Genomic DNA, 23,676 nt, shown 5'->3' with positions numbered 1-23,676 from the left:
GGCCCGGTGGGTTCTCCGGCCGGCAGGGACGTGTATCTTGTGGCTAATGGGCGGCGGCCTGGTCAGTGCTGCTCGCTGAGCCACCAGGAAGGAGATGGCTCTCGTGTCGCCCCATGGGTCGTCTCGGCCACATGTATTATTTAGCCCGTGGCTGCCGCCTCAGAGGTTGCTAAGATGAGGTTGCTGAGATCCACGGATGATGCAGCCTGTGCTTGGCCAGGTGAGACACTGTGCCTTTTTAGGATGATGTCCATCATTCACGTTAATTGCTATTTCTTAACTTCCCTTTGAGGCGCTAAAAGGAAATCCAAGCGTAAACAATTAAGGAAGCGATGACGGGGAAGAGTGCCTTCCGGCGCAGGAATGGTTCGCTAGTTGATAGCACACTGGAGCCACGGTCCTCACGGACACCCAGACCAGGGAGCCTGGAGGGATCGGGTCCGGGACAGCAGCCGTGGCACCTCAGCCCTCGCTGGGCACTGGCGGGTGGGCAGAGACAAACACAGATGCGCGCCGCCTGGTCCCATGTGGCATGTGTATGGGAGCGTCAGTGTTTTCTTTCTTCCTCTTGTTCGTATGGCCACAGATGGGTCAGTGCTCACCTGCTGGCACTTCTTGTGCATTTTGAAGAGCTCTCTTACTGCATTTTGGCTTTTAAAGTCACCCTTCCATCTCAGTAAATCGCCAGGCCGCATCCGGAAGGTGTGGCTGTGCCAGACTTCTATTGCGTGTCACTTTCGCTTAAAGCTGACACCAGTAACCGCGGCTGACTTTTTCCAGTTGTCCTAGCAAGTGCCAGGGGCTGTTGAAAGTGCTCCGCACACGGTCACCTCCTGGAGCCCTGTCCCAGACCCCTGGAGGTACGTAGTGTTACTGTTCCTGCCGGAAAGCTCGGGATGCTAGTGTGTTACCGCTCGCAGCTTTAGGTTTCTCCTTCGGAAGAAATCCGTGGTGTTAGGCACCGGAACTACGCTCTCTGCCTCACGTGCTGCTTCGTTGGGAAGGAGAACTTGAACACCTCGGTGTGGCCCGGAGCCTGCTTCTGGAGATCACGGTTTTCCCTCGGATCACTTCCATGTCGCCATTCGAGGAAAACGACCCACCGCTTTGGTTGGCGTTCTTCTCGTTAGAAAAGCGACTGTGGCATTTTCTTCCGGTTGATTCTTTATCAAAACTTTTTCTAGCAAGCTGGGGATGGGAGTTCAAGGTTACGTGCTGTTGCTGTTGTTTGTTTTCCCAGACTACCCTACTTGCTGTTAGAGCCCAAGCACTAGAGGAGGATTTCGTGGCCGATGGGGAGAGTTTGGCTCAGTTCCTGATACTGTGGATGAAACACGGTGTTTTCTTGTCAGGGAAAACGTGTAAGGCTGCAGGTCACCGGACGGGAAGAATGAGCTAGAAGCACTTCTCCGAGAAGGGCGTTTCAGAGCCAACCTGTGACCTTTCCTTTTTCATTTTACAACCTTGTCCTCCTGCCTCCTAAGAAAATTCCACACTTCCCCAAAGGCCGGGGCGCTCTTCACCTTAATACTCCTCCAGGATTATTGTCATTGTTCTCAAAAGAATCCCCGGGCTGTTATCTTGTTTACCCTGAGGAAGGTCCTTCAAAGGTCCTTTTCTTTCCTTGGCTAAAGAGCGTGAGAAGAGCAATAAATACCAGAACTCTGGTGGCCAGACGAGAAGCGAGGCAGATCCTAGAGATGGACAGACGTTCTAGTCACCTAAGTCTGTGCGATTTTATTCTGAGGACATGACATTTGGTAATGAAAGTGATATGATAGCGAGAGGATTGAGTCCTAAATTTGGCTGGTATGCTTTTCCATCAAAGAACGAGATGAGGAGGAGGAGGAGGAGGAGGAGGAAGAAGAAAAATAGACAAGACGTTTGGCTGGTCATGGAAATAGATGTCAAGATCCATGTACCATCTGCTAGTAAAGTTAATCAGAGCGGGAGAAATGAGGAAGCCTTACTGCAGAGCCAGACCCCCTTTGGTTTCCCCTTCCCCTCATTTAGTCCGATTAGAGACGGGTATGGTTGTGATTCCCAGGCCTCACCCCCAGAGATTGGGATTCACTGGGTTTTTGGCTCGGGACAGAGGGCTCTGCATTTTGACCAGGTTCCCCGGGGAGTGTCTTGCTGACCGTCTCAGAAGCATCCTTTGAGAAAACCTGGATTCAGCCTAGAGCCCCCAGATCCCTGTAATCGGTCAGCCACTGGGGAGAAGGCCTGGAATCGGCCCTGAGTGGCGACATACAGTGACACACATCCACTTGTCCTCTTAACCCCGTTGCCAAGACGGGCACGAATGCCTCTCCCTTCATTTGGGGGAAATCAACCGAGTGTCGTGGGTGCTCCACCGGAATTCTCTCAGTACATCTTCAGAAACACCTGGTGAGGTTGAAGTACTGTCATTTTCCATATTTTACAGGCAAGGAAACTGAAGGACAGAGTTCAAACGACTCGTCCAAGTCGGTAGTTTGGAGCAGAGCTGGGAGTTCTTGCACACAGCTGCTGCCATCAGCTCTGTATTTCTGATCTTCCTGGTCCTCGGGCTCGAGGAATTGGAATCGTGGTTCAGGACTCATGGGGGGGGGGGGGCGGCACTCTAACCCCAGTGTCCTTGGAGACAGTCGACTTTTTTTGGTAATGATGCTTCCGAAAGAAGGAAGTTTAGTTTTGTAAAACCACTTTTAACTGTGGTACACATAACAGACGAAAAGTGCCATGTTAACTACTGTTTAATGTTTATTTTTGAGGGAGATCATGAACAGAGGAGGAGGGGTAGAGAGAGAGGGAGACACAGAATCCACAGCAGGCTCCAGGCTCGGAGCTGTCAACACAGAGCCCGACGTGGGGCTCGAACCCACGGACCGCGAGAGCGTGACTGGAGCCGAAGTCGGACGCTCAACTGACTGAGCCACCCAGGCGCCCCTTAACTACTTGTACGTGTACAGTTTTGTGGCATTAAGTGCGTTCGTACTGTTTTGCAACAGTCGCCACCATCCATTTGCAGAATTCTTTTCATCTTGCAAAACTGTACTAATTAAATAATAATCCACCATTCTCCCTTTCCTCTAACTCCTATCAGCCACCGCTCTACTTTCTGTCTTTATGATGGAGCCAGTCAACTTTTATGTTAATCTCTATAGTCATGCTAGTGATTTTTTTAGGAAGAAAAAAAAAAACTATGCATCAAACCCAGATTTACAAACATGTATTCGGTGTTGAAATAAAAAGCCATAGACATTTTAAAAAGAATTTCGCATGCCTTAAACAACATGTGACCATATCTCTTAAAGCACTTGAGGTCCGCTCCACTATATAAAACTAGACAGAGATTAATATTGGGCAACTTGGAGATGAGAAAGCTGTGTTGAAAAGAAAAACAGGCCCTCTGGCTGGGTGGTTTCCTTTCCTCTTGGGAGGTCATTTTCTTTGGAAAATAAACACATTTCTGGTCACATGAATTCATGCAAATTGCTGCATCAGACTAAAAAATCCATTATGCTCAGTAACTTTAAATAATTAGATTGTATATCTGGGGATGCTTTGGACAAGGCAAAGCATTCTGTGCTAAAAGTGCTGATTCTGAAGCTCAAGCCCCACTTTTTCACGGCAGCCCCACGTCACTGTTTCCCCCCATCAGTTTGTTAAGTGAATTGTCCAGAAGCATTGGAAGATAACAGTTACCCCACCCCACCCTCTCTTCCTTGTCTTTTCTGGGAAAATCCTGAAAGTACAAATTTCTTTGAAAATTGTAGAGCAGATCGGCGGGCAGTACCAGTACGGTTGACCATCAGACTCGTGGTTCAGCTCAGGTCATGATCTTACTGCTTCATGGGTGCGAGCCCCGCGTCAGGCTCTACACTGGCAGTGCAGAGCCTGCTTGGGATTCTCTGTCTCTCTGTCTCTCTCTACCCCTCCCCTGCTTGCGCAGTCACGGTCTCTCTCAGAATAAATAAATAAACTTTTTAAAAAGTTAAAGAAAAAAAAGAACCACGCGAAACCTACGGGGGGGGGGGAGTATTTGGTAGATTATAGGAACTGTTATAAAGTTGGATTTTTACCCGGTGTTTTGGTGAGTCTTCGTTTACATCAAGTTTACTGTTGCTCATTTCAGATGCAGTTGTTTCGAAAGTTATTGTGGACAAAATCCATTTTTAGTTGTTTAAAGATGTCACACCTGGATTTTAATTCCTTGGATTGTCTTAAAGCACTCAAGTTGTGTCAGCCAAGCAGGGACTAAAGTGTACTTTATTAGTAACACAAAATTTAGATCAATTTTTATCCTAAAAATTAATAACAGTGATTTCATCTAGGGTCTGTCTCTTTCATTTGTATCTTATATAACTAGGACAGATGTGATTGAGACAAAATTGATTGGCAGTCAATAATCAGTGTTGTTAATTGCAAAGTATTATATGCGGTTAAGCATTTTAAAAATATTTATTCATTTTGAGAGAGAGAGCATGAGCAGGGTAGGGACAGAGAGAGAGGGAGAGAGAATCCCAAGCAGACTCCTCGTCAGCGCAGAGCCCGACATGGGGCTCTGTCTCACAGTCTGGGAGATCGTGACCTGAACCAAAATCACGTCAAAGGCTTAACTGACTGAGCCACCCAGGTGCCCTGTGGTTAAACATTTTTAAATTTTTTTCAAATGTTTTTATTTATTTTTGAGACAGAGAGAGGCAGAGCATGAGCAGAGGGCCAGAGAGAGAGGGAGACACAGAATCCGAAGCAGGCTTCAGGCTCTGAGCGGTCAGCACAGAACCCACTGTGGGGCTCGAACCCACGGACTGTGAGATCATGACCTGAGCAGAAGTCAGACACCTAACCGAATGAGCCACCCAGGCACCCCGAAACATTTTTAAAACTAGAAGGTATAAAAAGCTTGGCACCACTGTTAGATTTCTTGTCTAGGTGTTCAGATTATTTTCATGTTTGTGTGAGCATAAACACACACATGCACGTAACATAGATTTTTTTTATGTATGGTTGGTATCATTCAAAGTATCATATTTTTCAATTTGCTTTTTCACCTGATACACGTTAGAGATGATTTCATATTGGTACATATCAGGCCACTCCTGTATTTTAACAGTTGCACAGTAGTCCATTATTTGGATATTCCGTAGTTAGTTTAAACAGTACTTTCCTGAGAGACACTTGGATTCATTTAGTTAATGTTTTTACTGTTATAAACAGTGCTATTAAACATCCTTTTACATTTTTATTTACTTTTTTTTTTAACGTTTATACATTTTTGAGAGAGAAAGCATGGACGGGGGAGGGGCAGGGAGAGAGGGAGACAGAGGATCCCAAGAGGGCTCCGTGCTGACAGCAGAGAGCCCAGTGTGAGGCTCAAACCCACGAACTGTGAGATCATTACCTGAACTGAATTTGGATGCTTAAGCCAACTGAGCCACCCAGACAGCCCTACGTCTTTCTTTACTCTTGTTTGTAGAATCACACAAGCTATTTTTAAAAGTTGGACTAACGATGTTATTAAAAGTTTACATTTTGATAGTTCTATTTGAGAGTTCATAATTTTGAAATCAGTGTAAAAAGAACTTTTGGAACGGTAAGAATGAAGACCATTACACACTTGAACATAGGTATCTAAAAATGCGTTTAAATACTCTTTTGAACAATAATAGCTGTCATTTAATGATTACTAACATTGTCATATACAATCCTCACAACGCTAGGGGATCGGTATAAATTGTTCCCAATGTGCAGATGAGGTAACAGATTAGGAAAAGGTTAAATGACTTGTGCAAGGTCCCACAGGTAGTAAGCATCAGAGTGAAGCCTCCAGAACAGTGTGTGTTCGACAACAAAAAGACAAATAGTCCAATCGGAAACTGAGCAAAGGATTTTAATAGACATTTCTCCAAAGAGGATCTACGACTGGCCAGCGAACACGAGAAAGTGCTCAACATCGTTAGTTGTTCAGGAAGTGCACATCAAAACTACAACGAGACGCTGTTTCGTGCCCACTAGGATTACCGTTTAGAAGAAAAAAGGGAAAGAAGTAATGCTGGTGGGGATGCGTAGGCATTGGAACCCACCTACATTGTTATTTGGAATGCAAAATGGTGTAACCGTTGCGAAAAATGGTTTGGTCGTTCCTTAAAAAGGTTAATCGTGATGGGGCACCTAGGTGGCCCAGTTGGTTAAGCATTTCACTCTTGGTTTCAGCTCAGGTCAGGATCTCACAGTTCATGGGATCGAGTCCTGTGTCAGGCTCTGTGCTGACAACAAGGAGCCTGATTGGGATTTTCTGCCTCCCTCCCCCCCCCCCCCCCCCCGCAATAAACCCCCTCCACAATAAACATTTTAAAAAGTGTTTTTAGGGGCACCTGGGTGGCTCAGCCGGTTAAGTGTCTGACTCTTGGTTTCGGCTCAGGTCATGATCTCACAGTTAGTGAGTTCAAGCCCCGCACTGGGCTCCATGCTGACAGCACAGAGCCTGCCTGGGATTCTCTCTCTCCCTCTCTCTCTGCCCCTCCTCTGCTCTCTCTGTCTCTCAAAAGAAATAAACTTAAAAAAAAAATGTTTTTAATAAAAAAAGTTAATCATGAAATTACCCTAGGACCCAGCTGTTCTACTCCCGGGTGTATGCCCAAGAGAAGTGAAAACCTGTCCATACAAAAACTGGTACACAGATGTTCATAACAGCATTATTCATAGTAGCCAAAAGGTGAAAACAACCTAAATGTCCACCAACCCATGAATGCATACCTAAAGAAAATGTGGTACATCCATACAATGGGTACTGTACATCCATAGAAAGGAACAAAGTATTGATACATGCCACAACATGGATGGACCTTGAAAACATTACACTAAGTGAAAGAAGTCAGACACAAAAGACCACCCAGTGTATGATTCCATTTATACAAAAGGCTCAGAATAGGCAGGAAGTAAATTTTCTTTTTTTTTTAACGTCTATTTTTGAGACAGAGACAGACTGTGAACAGGGGAGGGACAGAGAGAGAGGGAGACACAGAATCTGAAACAGGCTCCAGGCTCTGAGCAGTCAGCACAGAGCCCGACGCGGGGCTCGAACTCGTCAACTGCGAGATCATGACCTGAGCCGAAGTCAGACGCTTAACCGACCAAGCCACCCAGGCGCCCCAGAAAGTAAATTATTGATTCGCTGGGGTTTAGGGGGTCAGTGGCGGGGAGTGAGTGTAATGGTTTACAGAGGTTTATTATAGGGCATGAAAATGTTATGAAACTGAATCATGGTGATGGTTGCCCGACTTTGAACATACTATAGACCACTGAATTATATACATCTTAAATGTGTAGGTTGTTTATATTGTCCAGGTTATAAAACCACAGAAGACCCTTAAAATATTGTTCCTTCAAGGTCTGTCCTTAGGTATTATGCTGAGTGAAACAAGTCAGAGAAAGGCAGATATCCTATGTTTTCACTCGTATGTGGATCTTGAGAAGCTTAACAGAAAACCATGGAGGAGGGGAAGGGGAAAAAATATAGTCACAGCGAGGGAGGGAGGCAAACCATCAGAGACTCTTAAATACATAGAACAATCTAAAGGTTGATGGAGGGTGGGGGAGAGGGGAAAGGGAGTGATGGGCATTGAGGAGGGCGCCTGTGGGGATGAGCACTGGGTGTTGTATCTAAGGGATGAACCACAGGAATCTACCCCCAAAACCAAGAGCGCACTTTACACACTGTATGTCAGCCAATTTGACGATAGTATTATTAGAAGAAGAAAAAAAAAAAAAAGATCTGTCCTTGACTCTCTTTTTGTGGGGGATCTGCAAAGTCATGCCCCCAGTTGCTAAATGTAAGCAGATGAAGAATACATCGACCTTATCACCGCCCCAGTCCTCCCCTAAGCCCTGGACCGGTATTTGGGGCTGCCTACTGAAGAGGTCCCTTGGGCTTTCCTTTAGGCTCCCCAGAAGCAGCGCTACGTCCAGAACGGCTCGTCACCTCCGTTCCCAGCTCTGGTCCTCCTGCCTTCCCTGGTTGAGTGGATGGTATCCTCATTTACTGTCTTCCCAGCACTAGACCTCCAAGTCCTGTCTGTGCTTTGCTCCAATAACTCCCGTTCACTCTCCCATGCTCGCAGCGGCAGCCTGTGGTCCAGTCCTTCAGCCGTACCTGCTGGAGGGGAACGTGTGCCGCCATCCGCACTGTAGACTGCTTGGTCCCTGTCCTGCCTTGCCTCTTGCCATTCTCCTTACACGTTTTCCTTCAGCAACAGGACAACTCCTGTAGATCCTTCAATCATTCCATGCCATCTCCTGCCCCTGGGCCTTTGCACATGCCGCATCCTCTGCTAGATCTGCCCTCTTCTCAGTCTAAACCCCTGCTCATCTTTGTACGACTTGCTTCGGGCATCACATTCAGGAAGTTGTTGCCTACCCCTAATTGGGTTTGAGTCAGGCACCCTTTTTGCCCCCTCTTCCCTGTAGCTCTTCATTATTAATTCACATTCATCACCGGATTATAATGATCTATGTGAGTGCCTGTCTTCACTGCTGCCTCTGGAGTTTTTAGAGACTATCGCCACGGGGGAAATCTTCATTTGGTTTCTTCGTGTCTGTGTGTGAGCAAGGTGGGGAGTCCCTTCTTTAGTCATGATGTCTCCTCAGGGAGGCCGCCTTCGAAATTGTGACCGCCCCCCAACACTTTTCTTCTTTGATTTACTGCTCTCCTTAGCGCTATTACTATATATTTTCCTTCTCGTTTATTGTCTGTCTGCTCGCACTAGAACAGCAGCTCCACGAGGGAAGTTCTACTCGTGACTTTTTATCTGTGTAACCGCGGACAGGTTACTTGATCACTCTGTGCCTCGGTCTCCTTTTCTGTACAACGGGGCTAATAGTCATTTTTACTACAAAGCTGTCATGAAGATTAAATAGGTCTGTATAGCATCTTACAGGAGAACCTGGTAGATAGTCAATGCTCAGTAAGCATTCGCTGTCGTTACTCCTCTCTCAGGGTGCTGGCCTTCCCGATACTTAGTACAGCTGCACGTGTGTCTTTGCGTTTCCAAAGCTTGGTCTAGTATTGTACACTTGAAGGTATCGGGTCGTTCCTGGTGAAATAAACGTTTGAGTGGCATTTAAACAGATTTATCAAACTCTCTTATCTTCCGCATATTAGTGTTTGGGATTTTTAATGATTACTGTCGCAGCTTGTGCTTAACTTAGATATGCGACTACCTCAAGGAATACCGTGAACATTTTAGGCGAAAAGGGGAACCGTCGAACTTTGACTTTCATGAGAATAGTAAGCCCACTCAGAGTCTGAGATTAGGAGCCCTTTCCGTTTTGGAGGAATACTGATGCTGTCGTGGTATTCCAGGCTGGCTCTGGGCTGGTGGCTCTGTTCCGTTAGAGACCCTTTTTAACCCCTTGCTTTATTCTCACCAACTTCAGAGCCCTCCGTCTTTCGCAGGTAGGAAAGAAACTGTTCCAGGCTTGTAAAGACTGGCATGTGCCCAGGATGGCCAAACACTCTTTTTCCTGAAACCCGAAGCTGAAAAGGCAGAAAACTATTCATCTTGGTATTTTGGAAAGTGGAACTGTGTGTGTACTAAGCTCCATCTGGCAAAAGTAGTATTTAATTTTTTTCTCCCCAGAAAATGGAGACGTGGGTGGTGGTGATAGAAATGAACACTTACTGAGTGCCAACTATGTATGGGTCAGGCACTGTATGTGTGTTATTTTGTTTAATCCTTTTAGGAATACAGTACAGCTCCAATTTACATAGAGGAAAACAGAGTGGTTAAGTAGCCTGCCAAAATATGACATACCTTGCTAATTAGAGGCAGAGCTAGGGTTGTGGCCCAAGGTGTTTTTGACCCCCCCAGTGTCTGTATCCTGTGACATACTCCGGTAAGAAATCATACCATTGTTGTTCATCCCAAAGGTTGCTAATCTGTCCTGAATGGCAAGTTTGGGCTACTTGTCAAAAATTGGCACAAAGTAAAAACAACCTTGCTATTTTTTTTTTTTTTGAGTTTTTATTTAGTTAGTTATTGGGGTGGGGGGGGCAGAGAGAGAGAGAATCCCAAGCAGGCTCCACGCTGCCAGTGTAGAGCCCGAAGTGGGGCTCAAACCCACGAACCGTGAGATCATGACCTGAGCTGAAACCAGGAGTCAGATGGTTAACCGACTGAGCCACCCAGGTGTTCCCCCCCTCCAACCTTGCGTTTCTTAAAGTTAAAAAACTTGTAACCCTATTTGTAAGAAGTTAAATCCTAAAAACATACTGGAAAGTATGTTGGATGTGTACAGTAAAAATTAATAGGTCTAAAACTACTTTAGTATTTATATCACACATACACTGTGATTCATTTTATGTAATGTAACTACAGAATTATTTTTGATATGCAAAGAATCCTCAACTTGGTTACATATGTTTGTTATTCTAAAATACTTTTTTTGCTAATAACTTTTTCTTTAAGAATACGTTGAGGAATTTTTTCTTGTGGTTTCAACAATTTTTGGAAACATTGCATTTTCCATTAATAAAATCTTCCTAGTGGGGCACCTGGGTGGCTCCATCGGTTACGTGTCTGACTTCGGCTCAGGTCATGATCGCCCAGCTTGTGGGTTCGAGCCCCGCGTCGAGCTCTGTGCGGACACCTCAGAGCCTGGAGCCTGCTTCGGATTCTGTGTCTCCCTCTCTCTCAGCCCCTCCCCCACTCACACTCTGGATCAGTCTCTCTCTCTCTCCCTCTCTCAAAAACAAATAAACATCAAAAAAAAAGTTTTTAGTAATAATAAAAATAAAAACATAAAACCTTCCTAGCATGTTTTTTTACATGCTTCCCGGGAATGATGCGAACAAATCTGTTTTCCTAAGTGGTAGAATTCATAGGTAAAATCACTTTGAAATTAAAGTCCCCAGGTAACTTAGAAGCCTCGTCCCCGAACAAGTGGCCGCATGGCACACAGTGTAACCACGGCAGACCCAAGCACACTGCCAACTACATCGGAATGTCAACCCTTCAGCCTGTCTTCTACTCCCCCTCCCCGGGGGGTGTCTGTTCTTATCAGAGCAAATCAAAGTGCAGGGTGTATTGCTGGTCCTGGAGAATGACTAGTTTCTGTGGAAGCTGTTTAATGCAGACGCAGAGGCTGCACCAGGTACTCCCCAAGGTACTGTGTGCCCGAGGCATTTGTACAACTAGTATGTTTTCGGTGTCACGCTGTTCCTCTGGAAGAACGATCTGCGTGGTGGTTTACTTTTCCAGCGTGGTTAGAGCTGGCGTCTCTAACGCTGAAAGAGATTTAGCGCCGATTTGAATTTGTACTGTGGCTCTGCTACGTGGCCGGAAGACTTGGGGCGATTTAGTGATCTCCTCTGCCCCTCAGTTTCCTCCTTTCTGAATTGGGGCTGATGAAACCTACTTTATAGCTCTGCGGCGATGCTGATTATCCAGGATATACAGGATCTTGACTTAGGCATTTGTTGAAGACAGCGTGGTATTGGGGTTAAGGTTTTAAGCTTGAGTCAGTTTGTCATCGTGCAAATCTTGGCTCTGTTCTTCTCTAGCCGACCCGGCCGAGGATAAGTCACAGCCAGTAAAACCTTGGATTGCGAGTAACTTGTTCTGTGAGGGTTCCACAAGACGAGCAAACGTCTCTAATAAATTTCAACTTGATAAACGAGCGATGTCTTACAATAACGAGTAGTGCATGACACTGGATGTCACATGATCACAACTGAGCCAACGGTTCTTCTTTGTGTGTGTGTGTGTGTGTGTGTGTGTCTCTCTCTGCGGGATTGTGGGTGATTGTCTCCCATGCTCAGATGCTTGGTCTCAGGTGCAGTGTTTGGCAGAGATCCGTGATTTTTCAGAACGTTGGAAGGTGCCCACAGCTGGCCCTAGTGTATCTTTTGTCCCTTCAAGGCCCCTACGGACAGTCCTTTGCTTATCCAGACAAGAGTAAGCTTAGGATGCTTTGCTTCTTTCTAGGTCAGGCTGCCTGCAGAGAGAGACCCTTTGCTCTGCTGCCTTATCGCCACGTACATTAAATACGGTATAAGACCAGAGTTTATTAATCCTCTACTGTAGGCAACATCCATTCGTGATAGTGAAAGTCGTCCTACACGATAACCCTCCTCTCTCTGGTCTCCCTCACACCAGCCACGAAAGTTTTCAAAGGGAAGTGCAGGTTAACTTGTATTTTCTTTGTTATTTTGTATTCTGTGACAGGATTGTAATCATTTTCATATGACTATTTTTGGGTTGTGGAACGAATCATCTGAGTTTCCGTTATTTCTTATGGGGAAATTCGCTTTGATAGACGAGTGCTTTGGATGACAAGTATGTTTCCGGAACGAATTATGCTCCCAAACAGAGGTTTTACTGTAACCTCTTTGTGCTTCAGTTGCCTCATCTATAAAATGGGGGAACTAATAGCTACCTCCATCATAGGTTTGTCAGAAGGGGTAAATTAGTTAATAGAATGAAGTACACGGGACAGTACCTGGCACACGGGAGATCTTTACTAGATGCTAAATATGGTCATCATCATCATTACCTCCATTTGTCAGCCTGCAGTATCACTGTTTCCTGTGCTCACTAAATCGAGACTGCCTTGGAAGATTAGACAGCATCTCATTCTTCTTTATATCTTCTGAACCTGCCAGATAGCAGGTACTTAATCTTCAGCTATCTGGAATGGTTGAGTTAGTGAGTGAAGGAATACCATCATGCTTTCTCAGATTTACCCTTTCCCCCCCTCTCAATTTCCTCTGGAACAGTCTCTTTCTGCCGTGACTCACATGGCTTTTGCAGCTGGGTTGACCATGTTTTTTAGAACAAAATTTGGGGTCGAAACTTGGTCTAAAAACAGAGTAGTCTTGTTCAATCCATGCTGTGCTACTTATAGTCTGATATTCTGCCTCCCTTAGATATATGTCTCCTCCCCTACTTACCTGTGAGGTAAGGGATTCTGTCTTCTTCCTCTCTAGTCTCCAGCACTCAGTGTGGAAACTAGGGCATAGTAGGTGCTCAGTTAATGATTGTTAAATTGAACAACATGTCTACAGGTCTCTGATAGATGAGTTCATCCTTATCATACTTCATCCCAGATGGGAATAAAGAGCTACCCTTTTACACCAATGATGGTTTCAAGATCATTAGGAGCTGTGGGATCTGAATCTGATTAACTTTAAAGTAATGCATTTTGAACCTCAAACGAGGCACAGTCTATATGAAAGGGAAGAACGCGAAACAAGACGTTTGAAAGAATTGTTCCATAAAATTAGATGCTGCTGCTTTTCTTTAGTGGTTGTTCTTTCCTCCTATCGCTTAAAAACTACATACCTATCTTACTTCTTTTTCTTTCTTGGTCTCTCCCGAGTCTTCAAATGGCACATTAGATCGGAAATAACGCATTCGTGCTCTGCAGTCCCTGGGCAAGGAGCGTCAGCAGGGCAGTTTTACTCATGTTGTATCTTTCCACCTGGAACAGCATGGAAATACATTCTCTAATTACACTCATTAGAAGGCTGATGAACGCCTCCGTTTGGAAAAAGCCTTTTTCATTTTATTCTTTTAAGCAGTTTCTTTTCATTTGTGTCATGTATGCGGTTGATAATTGCCATTTATAGACTCCCTGGCTTTAAACAATCGGTTTCATTTTTCATGTAACTAGACACGTGTCGTGTAAAATTGTGTCTGTAAGGAGAGGTCATTTTTCAGTCTACTAAAGATACTCTCCTTTTTACTGTTATTCCTGTGAGGATTGAGTGTGGCTGCCTCCCGGTAGCACATTAAGGCTGCAATATTTGTCTAGTTTTAGGAATATGTAGCTCTTTCTTCTTTGGGTTTGGTGTAGCATACACGTAAATCGAATCCTGGTAGAAAGCTCCCTTGAAAACACATAAAAATAATCTTTATTATTGTGACAGCTGATATATGTACATTAAAACAATTTTTTTTAATGTTTATTTTTGAAAGAGAGAGAGAGACAGACAGACAGCGCAAGCAGGGGAGGGGCAGAGAGAGGGAGACACAGAATCCGAAGCAGGCTCCAGGCTCCGAGCCATCAGCCCAGAGCCCCATGCAGGGCTCGGACTCACGAACCGTGAGATCATGACCTGAGCCGAAGTCGGACGCTCGACTGACTGAGCCACCCGGGCGCCCCCGAAAGAGCACGCAACTCTTGATCTCGGAGTGCTGAGTTCGAGCCATGTTGGGTGTAGAGATTCCTTTTTTTAAAAAGTACTCGTGTCAGTGACTACTAATGAAAGGGTACCAGGTTTCTTTTTAGGATGATGAAAATGGTCGAAAATTAGATTGTGAGGATGGTTGCACATTGTGAACATACTGAAAACTATTGCATCATTAAACAAATGAATTCTATGATATGTGAATTATACCCATAAAGCTGTTGTTTTAAAAAGTACTCATGGTCCTCTTTTACCAGCTCCACTGCTTGCTAGCTGGCTATGTGACCTTGAGCAAGTTGCTTTCCGTTCTCTGCCTTGACTCCCTCACCTTTACGTGGTGAGTAAGTACATAGAAGCAGCTTAGAATTGTGCTTTGGAATGTAAGCCCTCAAAAATGCCAGTGCTGGGGTGCCTGGGTGGCTCAGTCAGTTAAGCGTCCGACTTCTGCTCAGGTCATGATCTCATGGTTGTGAGATCGAGTCCCACATTGGGCTCGGCACCAACAGTGCAGAGCCTGCTTGGGATTCTGTCTGTCTCCCTCTGTCTCCTCCTGCCTGCCTCCCTCTCTCTCTCTCTCTCTCTCTCTCTCTCTCTCTCTCAAAAATAAATAAATATCAACATTTTTAAAAATGCCAGTGGTTGTCATTGTTTTCTATGTCTGTAGAGCTCAGAAGAGAAGTCCGGACTAAAGACAGACAGCTTGTTCGGTGCTAGCATGTAGATGATAGTTAAAGCCACTCATGTGGATTAGGTTACTTAGCAAGAGCACACAGAGTAGTGAAAGACATAGCTGAGGACTGAATCCAGGGAAACACCAACCTGTGGTCGTTTAGTGTGGGGGCCGGACAAGCAGATTTGGCAAGGGAGACTTAAAAGGAATGTCTAGAGAGGTAAGAGAAGGTGCGATGTTCTGGAAGCAAAGGAGAAAGCACTAAGGAGATGACAGTTTACTAGTGTCAGTATTAGAAAGCTTAAATACGGACGTGTCCATTCAATCTGGCAAGTTAGAGCTGTGGGAGTATGGGGGCAGGAAGCAGCTTCCGGACAGCAGGCTGAGAGAAGGAAGAGAAGGTGAGAGAAAGCGTCATTCAATGAGTACTTGAGCTCCTACCATGTGCCAGTGATCAAAACAAACCCCAAATCCCTGCCCTAAAGGAGCTTTACTTTTTTTTTTTTTTTTTTTTAGAGAGAGAGAGAGAAAGCACGAGCTGGGGAGAGGGGGGACAAAGAAAGAGAAAAGAGAGAGAATCTCAAGCAGGCTCTATGCTCAGTGCGGAGCCTGACATGGGTGGAGTTCAATCCCATAACCCTGGGATCATGACCTGAGCCCAAATCAAGAGTCAGACCCTCAGGGCGCCTGGCTGGCTCAGTAGGTTACGTGTCCGATTTCAGATCAGGTCGTGATGTCACGGTTTGTGGGTTCAAGTCCCGCATGGAGCTCTGTGGTGACGGCTCAGAGCCTGGAGCCTGCGTTGAATTCTGGGTCTCTCTCTGCCCCTCCCCCACGCTCATTTTCTCTCCCTCTCTCTCTCTCTCTCCCTCTCAAAAACAAAACATTAAAAAAAAAAAAAAAAACTTGAGGGCTCCACTGACCAAGCCACCCAGGCTTGAAAGGAGCTTTACTTTGAATACTGGGCCTTTGTAGGGCAGGAGTGAGGTAAGGGTGAAAGCGGGTTCTCTATCAAGGAAAGTGTGTTTGTGTTTGAGAAAAATAAGGACCTTAAAGTTAAGGAACCAGGGGGAGATAGAGTGGATGTGAAGCAGCTGACAACATAGGGGAGATGGGATCATCATTGGTGCCAAAAGATGGGAACATGGAGATCAGGAACATAGGGGGAAGCTCATTAGCGGTGTTGAACAGGCGAAGAGGTCCTGTCTTCTGGAACGAGGGAAACAGTTGATGTGCACGCACAAGGAAATGTGAAGAAAGGCCCACCAGTTGACCGTGAGTTTTTTAAGGGATATAGGAGCAAGCTCACCCACATAGAGAGGAGTGTGGCAGGGGGCTTGAGGAGTCATGGAGCTTTGGATGTCGAGTGTAAGTGGAGAGTGGGATGAACAACACCTAAGTTTGTGGAATGACCCCGAGGAATTTGTAACGGCATCATTCTTCACGTTAGTGTGGTTTCATCAAACCTGTTCTCTGCTTCCTTCTTGCGGGAGTAGAGAAAGCAGTTTCTGAGATTGGTCCTAGATGTAGGGCTTTGTAGGTGAATTATGGCAGAAGGCCACTTTGGGAAAGAATTGAGGGAGCTAGTGAGAGAATAGGTTCCACGAGTCAGCACGATGTTCAGACTTCATAGGGAAGTGAAAGGAAGGAGTTTGAGAAACAGGGTGGGATCAAGAGACTAGAGGTTTTTAAAGAGTGTTTTTGTAGTGCGAGTGAAAGAGCTGAAAAGCTGAGAGGGGGGAGAGAAGGAGAGAGAGCGAGAGAGAGCTGCTGTTCTTTGAGGTGTCAGAGGTGAAACAGTAGGCGATAACAAATCCCAGTCCGTCACCAAAGCATAGTTGGCTAAAGAAGAGCAAAGATGAAGATCCTCGGAGCACAAGCGTGGGACTTGAAAATCTAGGTTTCTGGGTGAGTTGTCCATGTGAACTATGGAATTTCTAAGGGTGTGGCAAGAGTTGGCCTAGAGAATAAGGACTGAAGGCTAAATTTCAAAGTCTCCAGTCGATATCACTATGTGACCAGAGATGATAGATAGAAATGATGAAGGTCACTAGAGATAAGGAAGTCCAAGAACTATGAAAGGAATATGGAGTACATTGTTCACATGAACATTAAAATTTCATAGGATGATGGCAGGAGATGGGATGGAAAGGCTGCCAATGACCCAGACGAAGGGAAACGTCCAGGAGACATGATATCCATAACGAGGAGAGGCGAGAAAGCTTGTATCTCCACATGGCGTGAGCCCAAAGGGAGGACTTTTCATGAGGTTGGATTAATGGCCTGTTTAAGCCACAGGAGGCGAGAGAGGTTGACTCATACCCCTCTGGGAAAGAGTCTTCAGAAGAGAGCCAGGTGTCCCAAAATGCAGCGGGCCATGTGCCCACTGAGCAGCACCTCAGCCATTGATGAGGCCTGGGTTCCCCTGAACTGCAAGCTTGACTTTAACGTATGCCAGGCGTGCCTTTGTTCACTGCAGTGTGGACGAGGGCGTGGAGGAAGGAGAGTTTTCTGAGGCCCGTGAGGACCTGGCTGCCCTTGAGAAGGATTAGGAGAGGATTGGAGCGGATCGTGCTGAGAGAGGGTGAGGAGGAATATTTAACCTGGCTGCCGCAAGTTTAAACTCCATCGCCTTGGGACGGTCTTCTTTCTGTTCTGGAAGCTGTCCGTCGTGGCCCTAACTTGTCAATGAAACATGGTTCTATTCAAAAGAGAAAGCAAGCCAAGTCTTAGGGAAGGCAAGTATTTGTAGGGAAGGTTTCCTGATGTTAAGGGTGTAGACTGTGATTAACCAGGATGGCGGAGTGGGTAGCCCTCAGTTTAATCAGTGGGTTAGGAGAGAGGGAAGGAAGGGGAACAGTGGACTCCAGGGGCAGGAGGTGGAGAAAAGGGCCAAGTAGTAGCAGCATGAGGATGGGCAGTTGGGTGGGAGACCTGGGTTGGACTAATTGGTTTGGAGGTTGCCAAGTTTGGGGGGATAAAGACATCTGCAGGAGATGCCAGGCGAGTAGCCCAGAGTGCCAAGGGAGAACCTCCCACCAGCCCTTAACCTCCTCAGTTGGTGTCTGGGTCTGAGCCTGACTAGAGTTCGAGTTGATGTGTTTCTTGCCCCAAACCCTGACGTTCATTTTATTTAACTACCGTGAGTCCGCTTTGTTCGAATTACAAATTGTAACGATAAACATGTTGTTTTAGAAGTGTAGCCAAAATCCTTAGTTTTGGTATACTTTGTGTTACTTTCACATTTAATTTTTTCCCCCACTGTATTGAAATTTGGTTGGCATATAACATTGTGTAAATTGAAGGCTTACAACGTGATGATTAAAAAAGAGATATATATATACACATATACATATACACATATACACATATACATACATATATATGTGTGTGTATATATATATGTGTGTATATATATATATATATATATATATATATATATACACACATGATTACCACAATGAGATTCACTGACATATCCATCACCTCGCAGTGACGTTTTTTTTTTTTAATCAAGCTTTAAATGTTTATTCCTGGGAGTAAATGAAGAAGTCTCTTCATAGTGTTTTATGGTCACCCTCAGAGCCCAAATCCTGTTTTCACTATAGCAATTGGGTGGTTGGGTGTTTATTCATCTAAATAAATATCCATTTATCTATTTACAAAGAAAACAGAAAGAATGATGGCAAAAGTAAATCTTACGAGTTACCTGGTGGATTGCATTATGCCACATTTACTGAACTCAACTTTACTTCAACATTTACAAAGCCAGTTTTGATTAGCTCTTTAATCCTGATTATCAGGTAGACTTCAGTCTACTAACCCAGGTCCAGTGGTGATTATTAGGGAGATTTATAGCCACAGATACCACAAAATTGTACAATGTAGCTGTTTAGGAATTCTTGGGGGTGGGGGGTATTATTTAAGAAGGTAAATCTTTCTCCTGTTTGTCATATAATATACCAGGTAACAGCTAGAGGCTGAGGTCAAGCGATGTACAGTCCTTTACTATGAACCTTTAAGTATAAATATATAAGATAATCTTACTTTTGGAAGAGCACATTAAAATTAGAAGGTTCGTAGTGACGTTTATATGATAGAGATTATCACACGGCCTGAGCAATCCGGAGTGGCCTACAACTTTCATCTTGCTGTCGGAGTTTCTTTCTTGAACTTAATTATTCGCAAAGCAAATCCATTCACACATATCAAAGATGAATGGGACTGCCTGCTTGGCAAGCATAAGCATGTTTTAAAAGCGATTCCAAAGATTCACAAAGATCAACTGTTAAACACATTAACAGGAAAGCAGAACTATTTCTGGCGGTTTCTCTAAATCTAAGCTCTGGAGGGATTCCTGATTCCTGATTGCATTGTGCCCCGTAGTGCCCCCCCCCCCCCCCGTTCACCGGGAGCCACATTTTGTGAATGGGAAAACAGGGTGAAGCATGAGGCTTCTGTTGAAAGAGCCTCCATGTTTAGCATAGGAATGATGGTCATCACTGTGCTCTCAGCTCTTCTGATGCTCTTTAAATACTTGTTTCACTTCTAGAAAAGGACAGGGCTTTGGTTTTGGGGGTCTTCCCTTTGCACATATTAATTGACCTGGTTTGAAAGGGCAGTAGAAGGTGAATGTCAGAGGCCGGCTGTTTCCAGGTCTAACCTTGTGGCCCTGTCTGTGTCCCCAGCAGCTCACTGCTTCTGAGGACCTTCTTCCCGGGATGGGACGTTTTCTCACCCTGTCTGCCTGCATATGTGCTTTCCTGTCACTCTCAGCACCCAGCCTTGTGCTATTTCGTCGTTGTGGACATTTGATTACACTTGCTGTTTATTTCTGCTTTCAACCTAGTGCCTCAGCCAGAGCCCTCCCACTCTCTGATACTCCCTGAATTCCAACCCTAAGCTGAGTCATTTATCATAACCTTTGAGGAGCCTTTTGAAATTCGCTTTAGTTCTTTTTGCAAGCATTTTGAATGACCTATAGGTCTTCTCGTTCCACTGAAATCCTGAGTAAAGTCATAATGTACTGTTCTGTTTTATGCTCCTGTGCTCATTAAGTATTATCTGGTCAGTGTGGCATAGGTCATTTAAGGAAATATTTGTGATCATTTTGATTTTATAAGCATGCTTTTTTCCCTCTGCTTCCATTTTACAAAGATTGTATCTCTGTTTTTATTCCGGTTGCGCAAATGTTCACATTGAATTCATCTGTGCCACCGTATTGCAAGTATAATAACCCTGAAGATATATTTCAGTTATCTGTTTTAGGATTGCATTTTTTTATGTGGACATTTTTTTTATCTGTGTTGGAAGCAACAGGTTAGTGGCAGCAAAGAATTTCCTATTCCCCTGTGCTATGTAACAGCAACTAACATTTGAGTATTTAGTGTTTGAAGGCACTGCCTCTTAATTGTCTCGTAAGTTACCAACATCATCCTCATTTATATAGATAGGGAAATCGAGACATGATGTGGTTAAGGAATTTGCCCAAGGTCACTTTGTAAATAAGTGGCAGAACCAGAATTTGAACCCATGTATCTGGCTCCAGAACCCACATGCCCAGCCAGCATGCTCCTCTTCCTTCCCCATCTCTTTGGAATATGTATATTTTTTAATGTTTATTTATTTTTGAGGCAGAGCGCACGTGCGTGCACAAGTGGGGGAGGGGCAGAGAGAGAGAGGGAGACAAAGGGTCTGAACCGGGCTCCAGGCTCCAAGCTGTCAGTACAGAGCCCGGTGTGAGGCTCGAACCCACGAACCGTGAGATCATGACGTGAGCCGAAGTCAGACGCTCAACCGACTGAGCCACCGAGGTGCCCCTGTGTAACCACTTTGAAACCACTTGGTAATTTCCAGGCTCTCTGAAAGAAGGTAATTAGAATGAAAAGGTCAGAATGCCTCTGAATTTTGAACATCAAAAGTACACCCATTAGAAGATATTTATGACACGGTTAAACTTTGAGACTCTAGTCGTGGTCAAATCATATCCTCATCTCAGCTCATAGCTTGATGATCCTTGGTGATCTCAAATGCCTCTAAATGGTATAGTGATTATGGGGCCAGGCTGTTTAGTCAGATGATGAGTCATATTGATTTGTCTGTACTCCTGTCACTCTGTCCATCTATTTTTCTATCCATCTACAGAAGTCTTCATCTCTTTATAACACACACTCAGGTGTGGCTTATCCTATTAATTTTTTTTTAATGTTTATTTACTTTTGAGAGAGAGAGGGAGGCACAGAATCCAAAGCAGGCTCCAGCCTCTGAGCTGTCCGCACTGAGCCCAACGCAGGGCTCGAACTCACAGACTGTGAGATCATGACCTGAGCCGAAGTCGGACGCTTCACCGACTGAGCCACCCAGGCGCCCCTAGGTGTGGCTTATCCTTATTGAGGAAGCAAATCACGAATGTATACTCAAAGTATCAGACACAGAGGTCTAAGAATCAATGGCTAATCACCTTGAGGGGGGAAGCCAATATGTAAAGGTTTGCCAGTTTTATGTATCTACAGCCCTCTGAATGTTACAGGGTCTCTTGATGAGACGGCTGAATTTGGCATAGTTGAACCTTCAGTTTACTTTCACGGAGACTCGTGCAGGTAATTTCAGTCCAGGAGAACAGCAGTTGGGAATAAACTGAGATGCGTGGAAAATGAGGAGGGAGACCAGTTTGGTAGGAGCGGAGCCTTCTCGCCGGGGATGACTAGTAGAAAATGTAGTTGGAATGACTAGGAAAGGTCAGGCTGTGTTAGAGAAGCCCTGAAACCAAGCACAGTACATGACTACAAGTAAAATCCTGTCACTGTATCCAGATTCCGGTTTGGTAGCACGGCACGTGTGAAATATATAATCGACGTGGAAATGAATTTGATCATAGTCGGGATTAAAAGAGGCCAGAGTTACCCAAGGCTCTGACGTGCATCAACCTGGAAATCTTCCCAGACCAACTCTCCCTGGCCCTAGTCAGTCTCTGCATTTCAGCAGCCCCCCTTCTTCCTTCCTGCTTCCGTGGTCACGTAGTGTGCCTCGCATGGCTTTGGACACTCCCTTCGCTTCCGTCCTTCCCGTGTTCTCCTGTCAACCCCGTGAGATGAGACGCCTGCATTGGGGTGCGACCCCAGCTCAGAGGCCAGTGGGAGGTAGCATGCAGAGGACCAAGGAGCTAAGTGATTGGGGTGTCCTCCAGTCTGCCCCTGCTTGCTGACTAGAGACCTGCCATGGTGGTGACTGGTGAAAGAGTGAGATGAGGGGGAAAGCCTCTGACTGGCAGGGTGGCGGGGGGGGGGGGGGATCGGTAGCCTTGGAGGGGGGCAGGTGGAGGCAATGGCATTTCAAATGTGCTCATGTACTCTGGGCAAGGCCAGGTGTGGGGGGCCGACGGAGCCAGGGGCTCATCTTCTTTGCGTGATAACCAGAGATTTCTCAGTCTCGGGAACACGGTTAGCCAAGGGAAATAGGAAGAAAGAAGGATTTTTCCTAGGGAAATTACCACTTAAAAAAAAAAAATCCATTATTTGTCAGCTCCAGAGCATTTAACCTGTTCGTTCGTTCGTTCTTTCTTTCTTTCTTTCTTTCTTTCTTTCTTTCTTTCTTTCTTTCTTTCTTTCTACTTTTCTCGTTTCTACTTTTCTCATTTCTACTTTCGTACTATCAGAATGGCTAAAAATTTTGGTAAGTCGATTTTCGTGGCTGAAATAGACCACTTGTTATGTGTTTGAGTTGTTTCCCACAAAAGATCCACTGTAGTCTCAGCCTTGGGGTAGCAAAAACTGAAGGGAGGAAATTCACTAGGATGGGTTTTGAGCATTGATGAAGGAGAGATTTTCCTTACAGCTGTGCTGCTCTTGAGTGTTAGGTGTTAATCTTCTTATTTGAAGTTTCATTTGAACAAATAGCTTTCTTTCCCAGCCCGTTGAACCAACAGGCATATCAACCTGAAAACTGCTGAAAGAATTTACTAGTCTTGTTTTCCACTCACAGGAGGGTATCCGGATTTGGGGTTGATTTCTCGATAGCGTTCTTACAGACTGGAAGCTGCGATCTAAGAATTAGTGGTGCCGGTTACATGCTGCTGTTGATTCACTTACGAGTAAACCCTTTGTGCAAGCTTCATTACAAGTTGTTCTCCCAAAGACTATACAAAAAATATCTGTTAATCACTGAGATGTTATTTTCAAAAATGCAGTTTATTTTCTGGGGCGCCTGGGTAGCTCGGCTGGTTAAGCGTCTGACTTCGGCTCAGGTCACGATCTCGCGATCTGGGAGTTCGAGCCCCGCGTCGGGTTCTGTGCTGACAGCTCGGAGCCTGGAGCCTGCTTCGGATTCTGTGTCCCCCCTCTCTGTCTCTGCCCCACCCCTGCTTGTGCTCTGTCTCTCTCTGTCTTTCAAAAAGGAATAAACATTAAAAAAAATAATAAAAGTAAAAAAAAATGCAGTTTATTTTTACTTCCAAGAAGCACAGGGATAATCTTAATATTGTATAAACGTCCTTTGACAACTTCAGCAGTCTTTTGTGTGGGGGGACTTTATATATGTCAGTGATACTTCTCTCTGCTGCTCGCAGAGAAATCAATGTTGCAAAAAATACCCTGCCCCAGTTTATGATTATTAAATGAGGTAGACTGGGAAAGAGCCCAGTGCATGGCTGGCTGACTGGAATTGTATTTGCCTTGGACCTAGCCTCTGTTCCATAGTGCATACTAGCTGGATGACGGGCCCTCCTGAAGACCTTCTATACCTTGTCCTTGTACGTTATGGCAGGTTATGTCCATGGAAGTCAAAGTAATAGAAGTCTAATCTGATTTTCTTCACAGAAACAATATTACATTGA

At 45.1% G+C, this 23,676-nt stretch overlaps 1 protein-coding gene across 5 annotated transcripts in view; it reads left to right on the top strand.

Annotated features, from left to right (window-relative positions):
- Nucleotides 1–23,676, top strand: part of ATP11C (ATPase phospholipid transporting 11C) — a 168,896-nt gene that overhangs the window by 42,185 nt on the left and 103,035 nt on the right. Inside the window, exon 1 of one of the 5 annotated variants that reach the window (XM_027054772.2) lies at nt 18,377–22,084. The exons of the other annotated variants lie outside the window; for them this stretch is intronic. Coding sequence (XP_026910573.1) covers nt 22,064–22,084 — 21 coding nt within the window. The 5' untranslated portion in view covers nt 18,377–22,063. Of the gene's footprint in view, nt 1–18,376; nt 22,085–23,676 lie in introns of those variants that run through there. 5 annotated transcript variants of the gene reach the window in all.

Source organism: Acinonyx jubatus, chromosome X (genome assembly GCF_027475565.1).
Source record: "Acinonyx jubatus isolate Ajub_Pintada_27869175 chromosome X, VMU_Ajub_asm_v1.0, whole genome shotgun sequence".
Taxonomy (NCBI): Eukaryota; Metazoa; Chordata; class Mammalia; order Carnivora; family Felidae; genus Acinonyx; species Acinonyx jubatus.
This window is presented reverse-complemented; position numbering and strand designations above follow the sequence as displayed.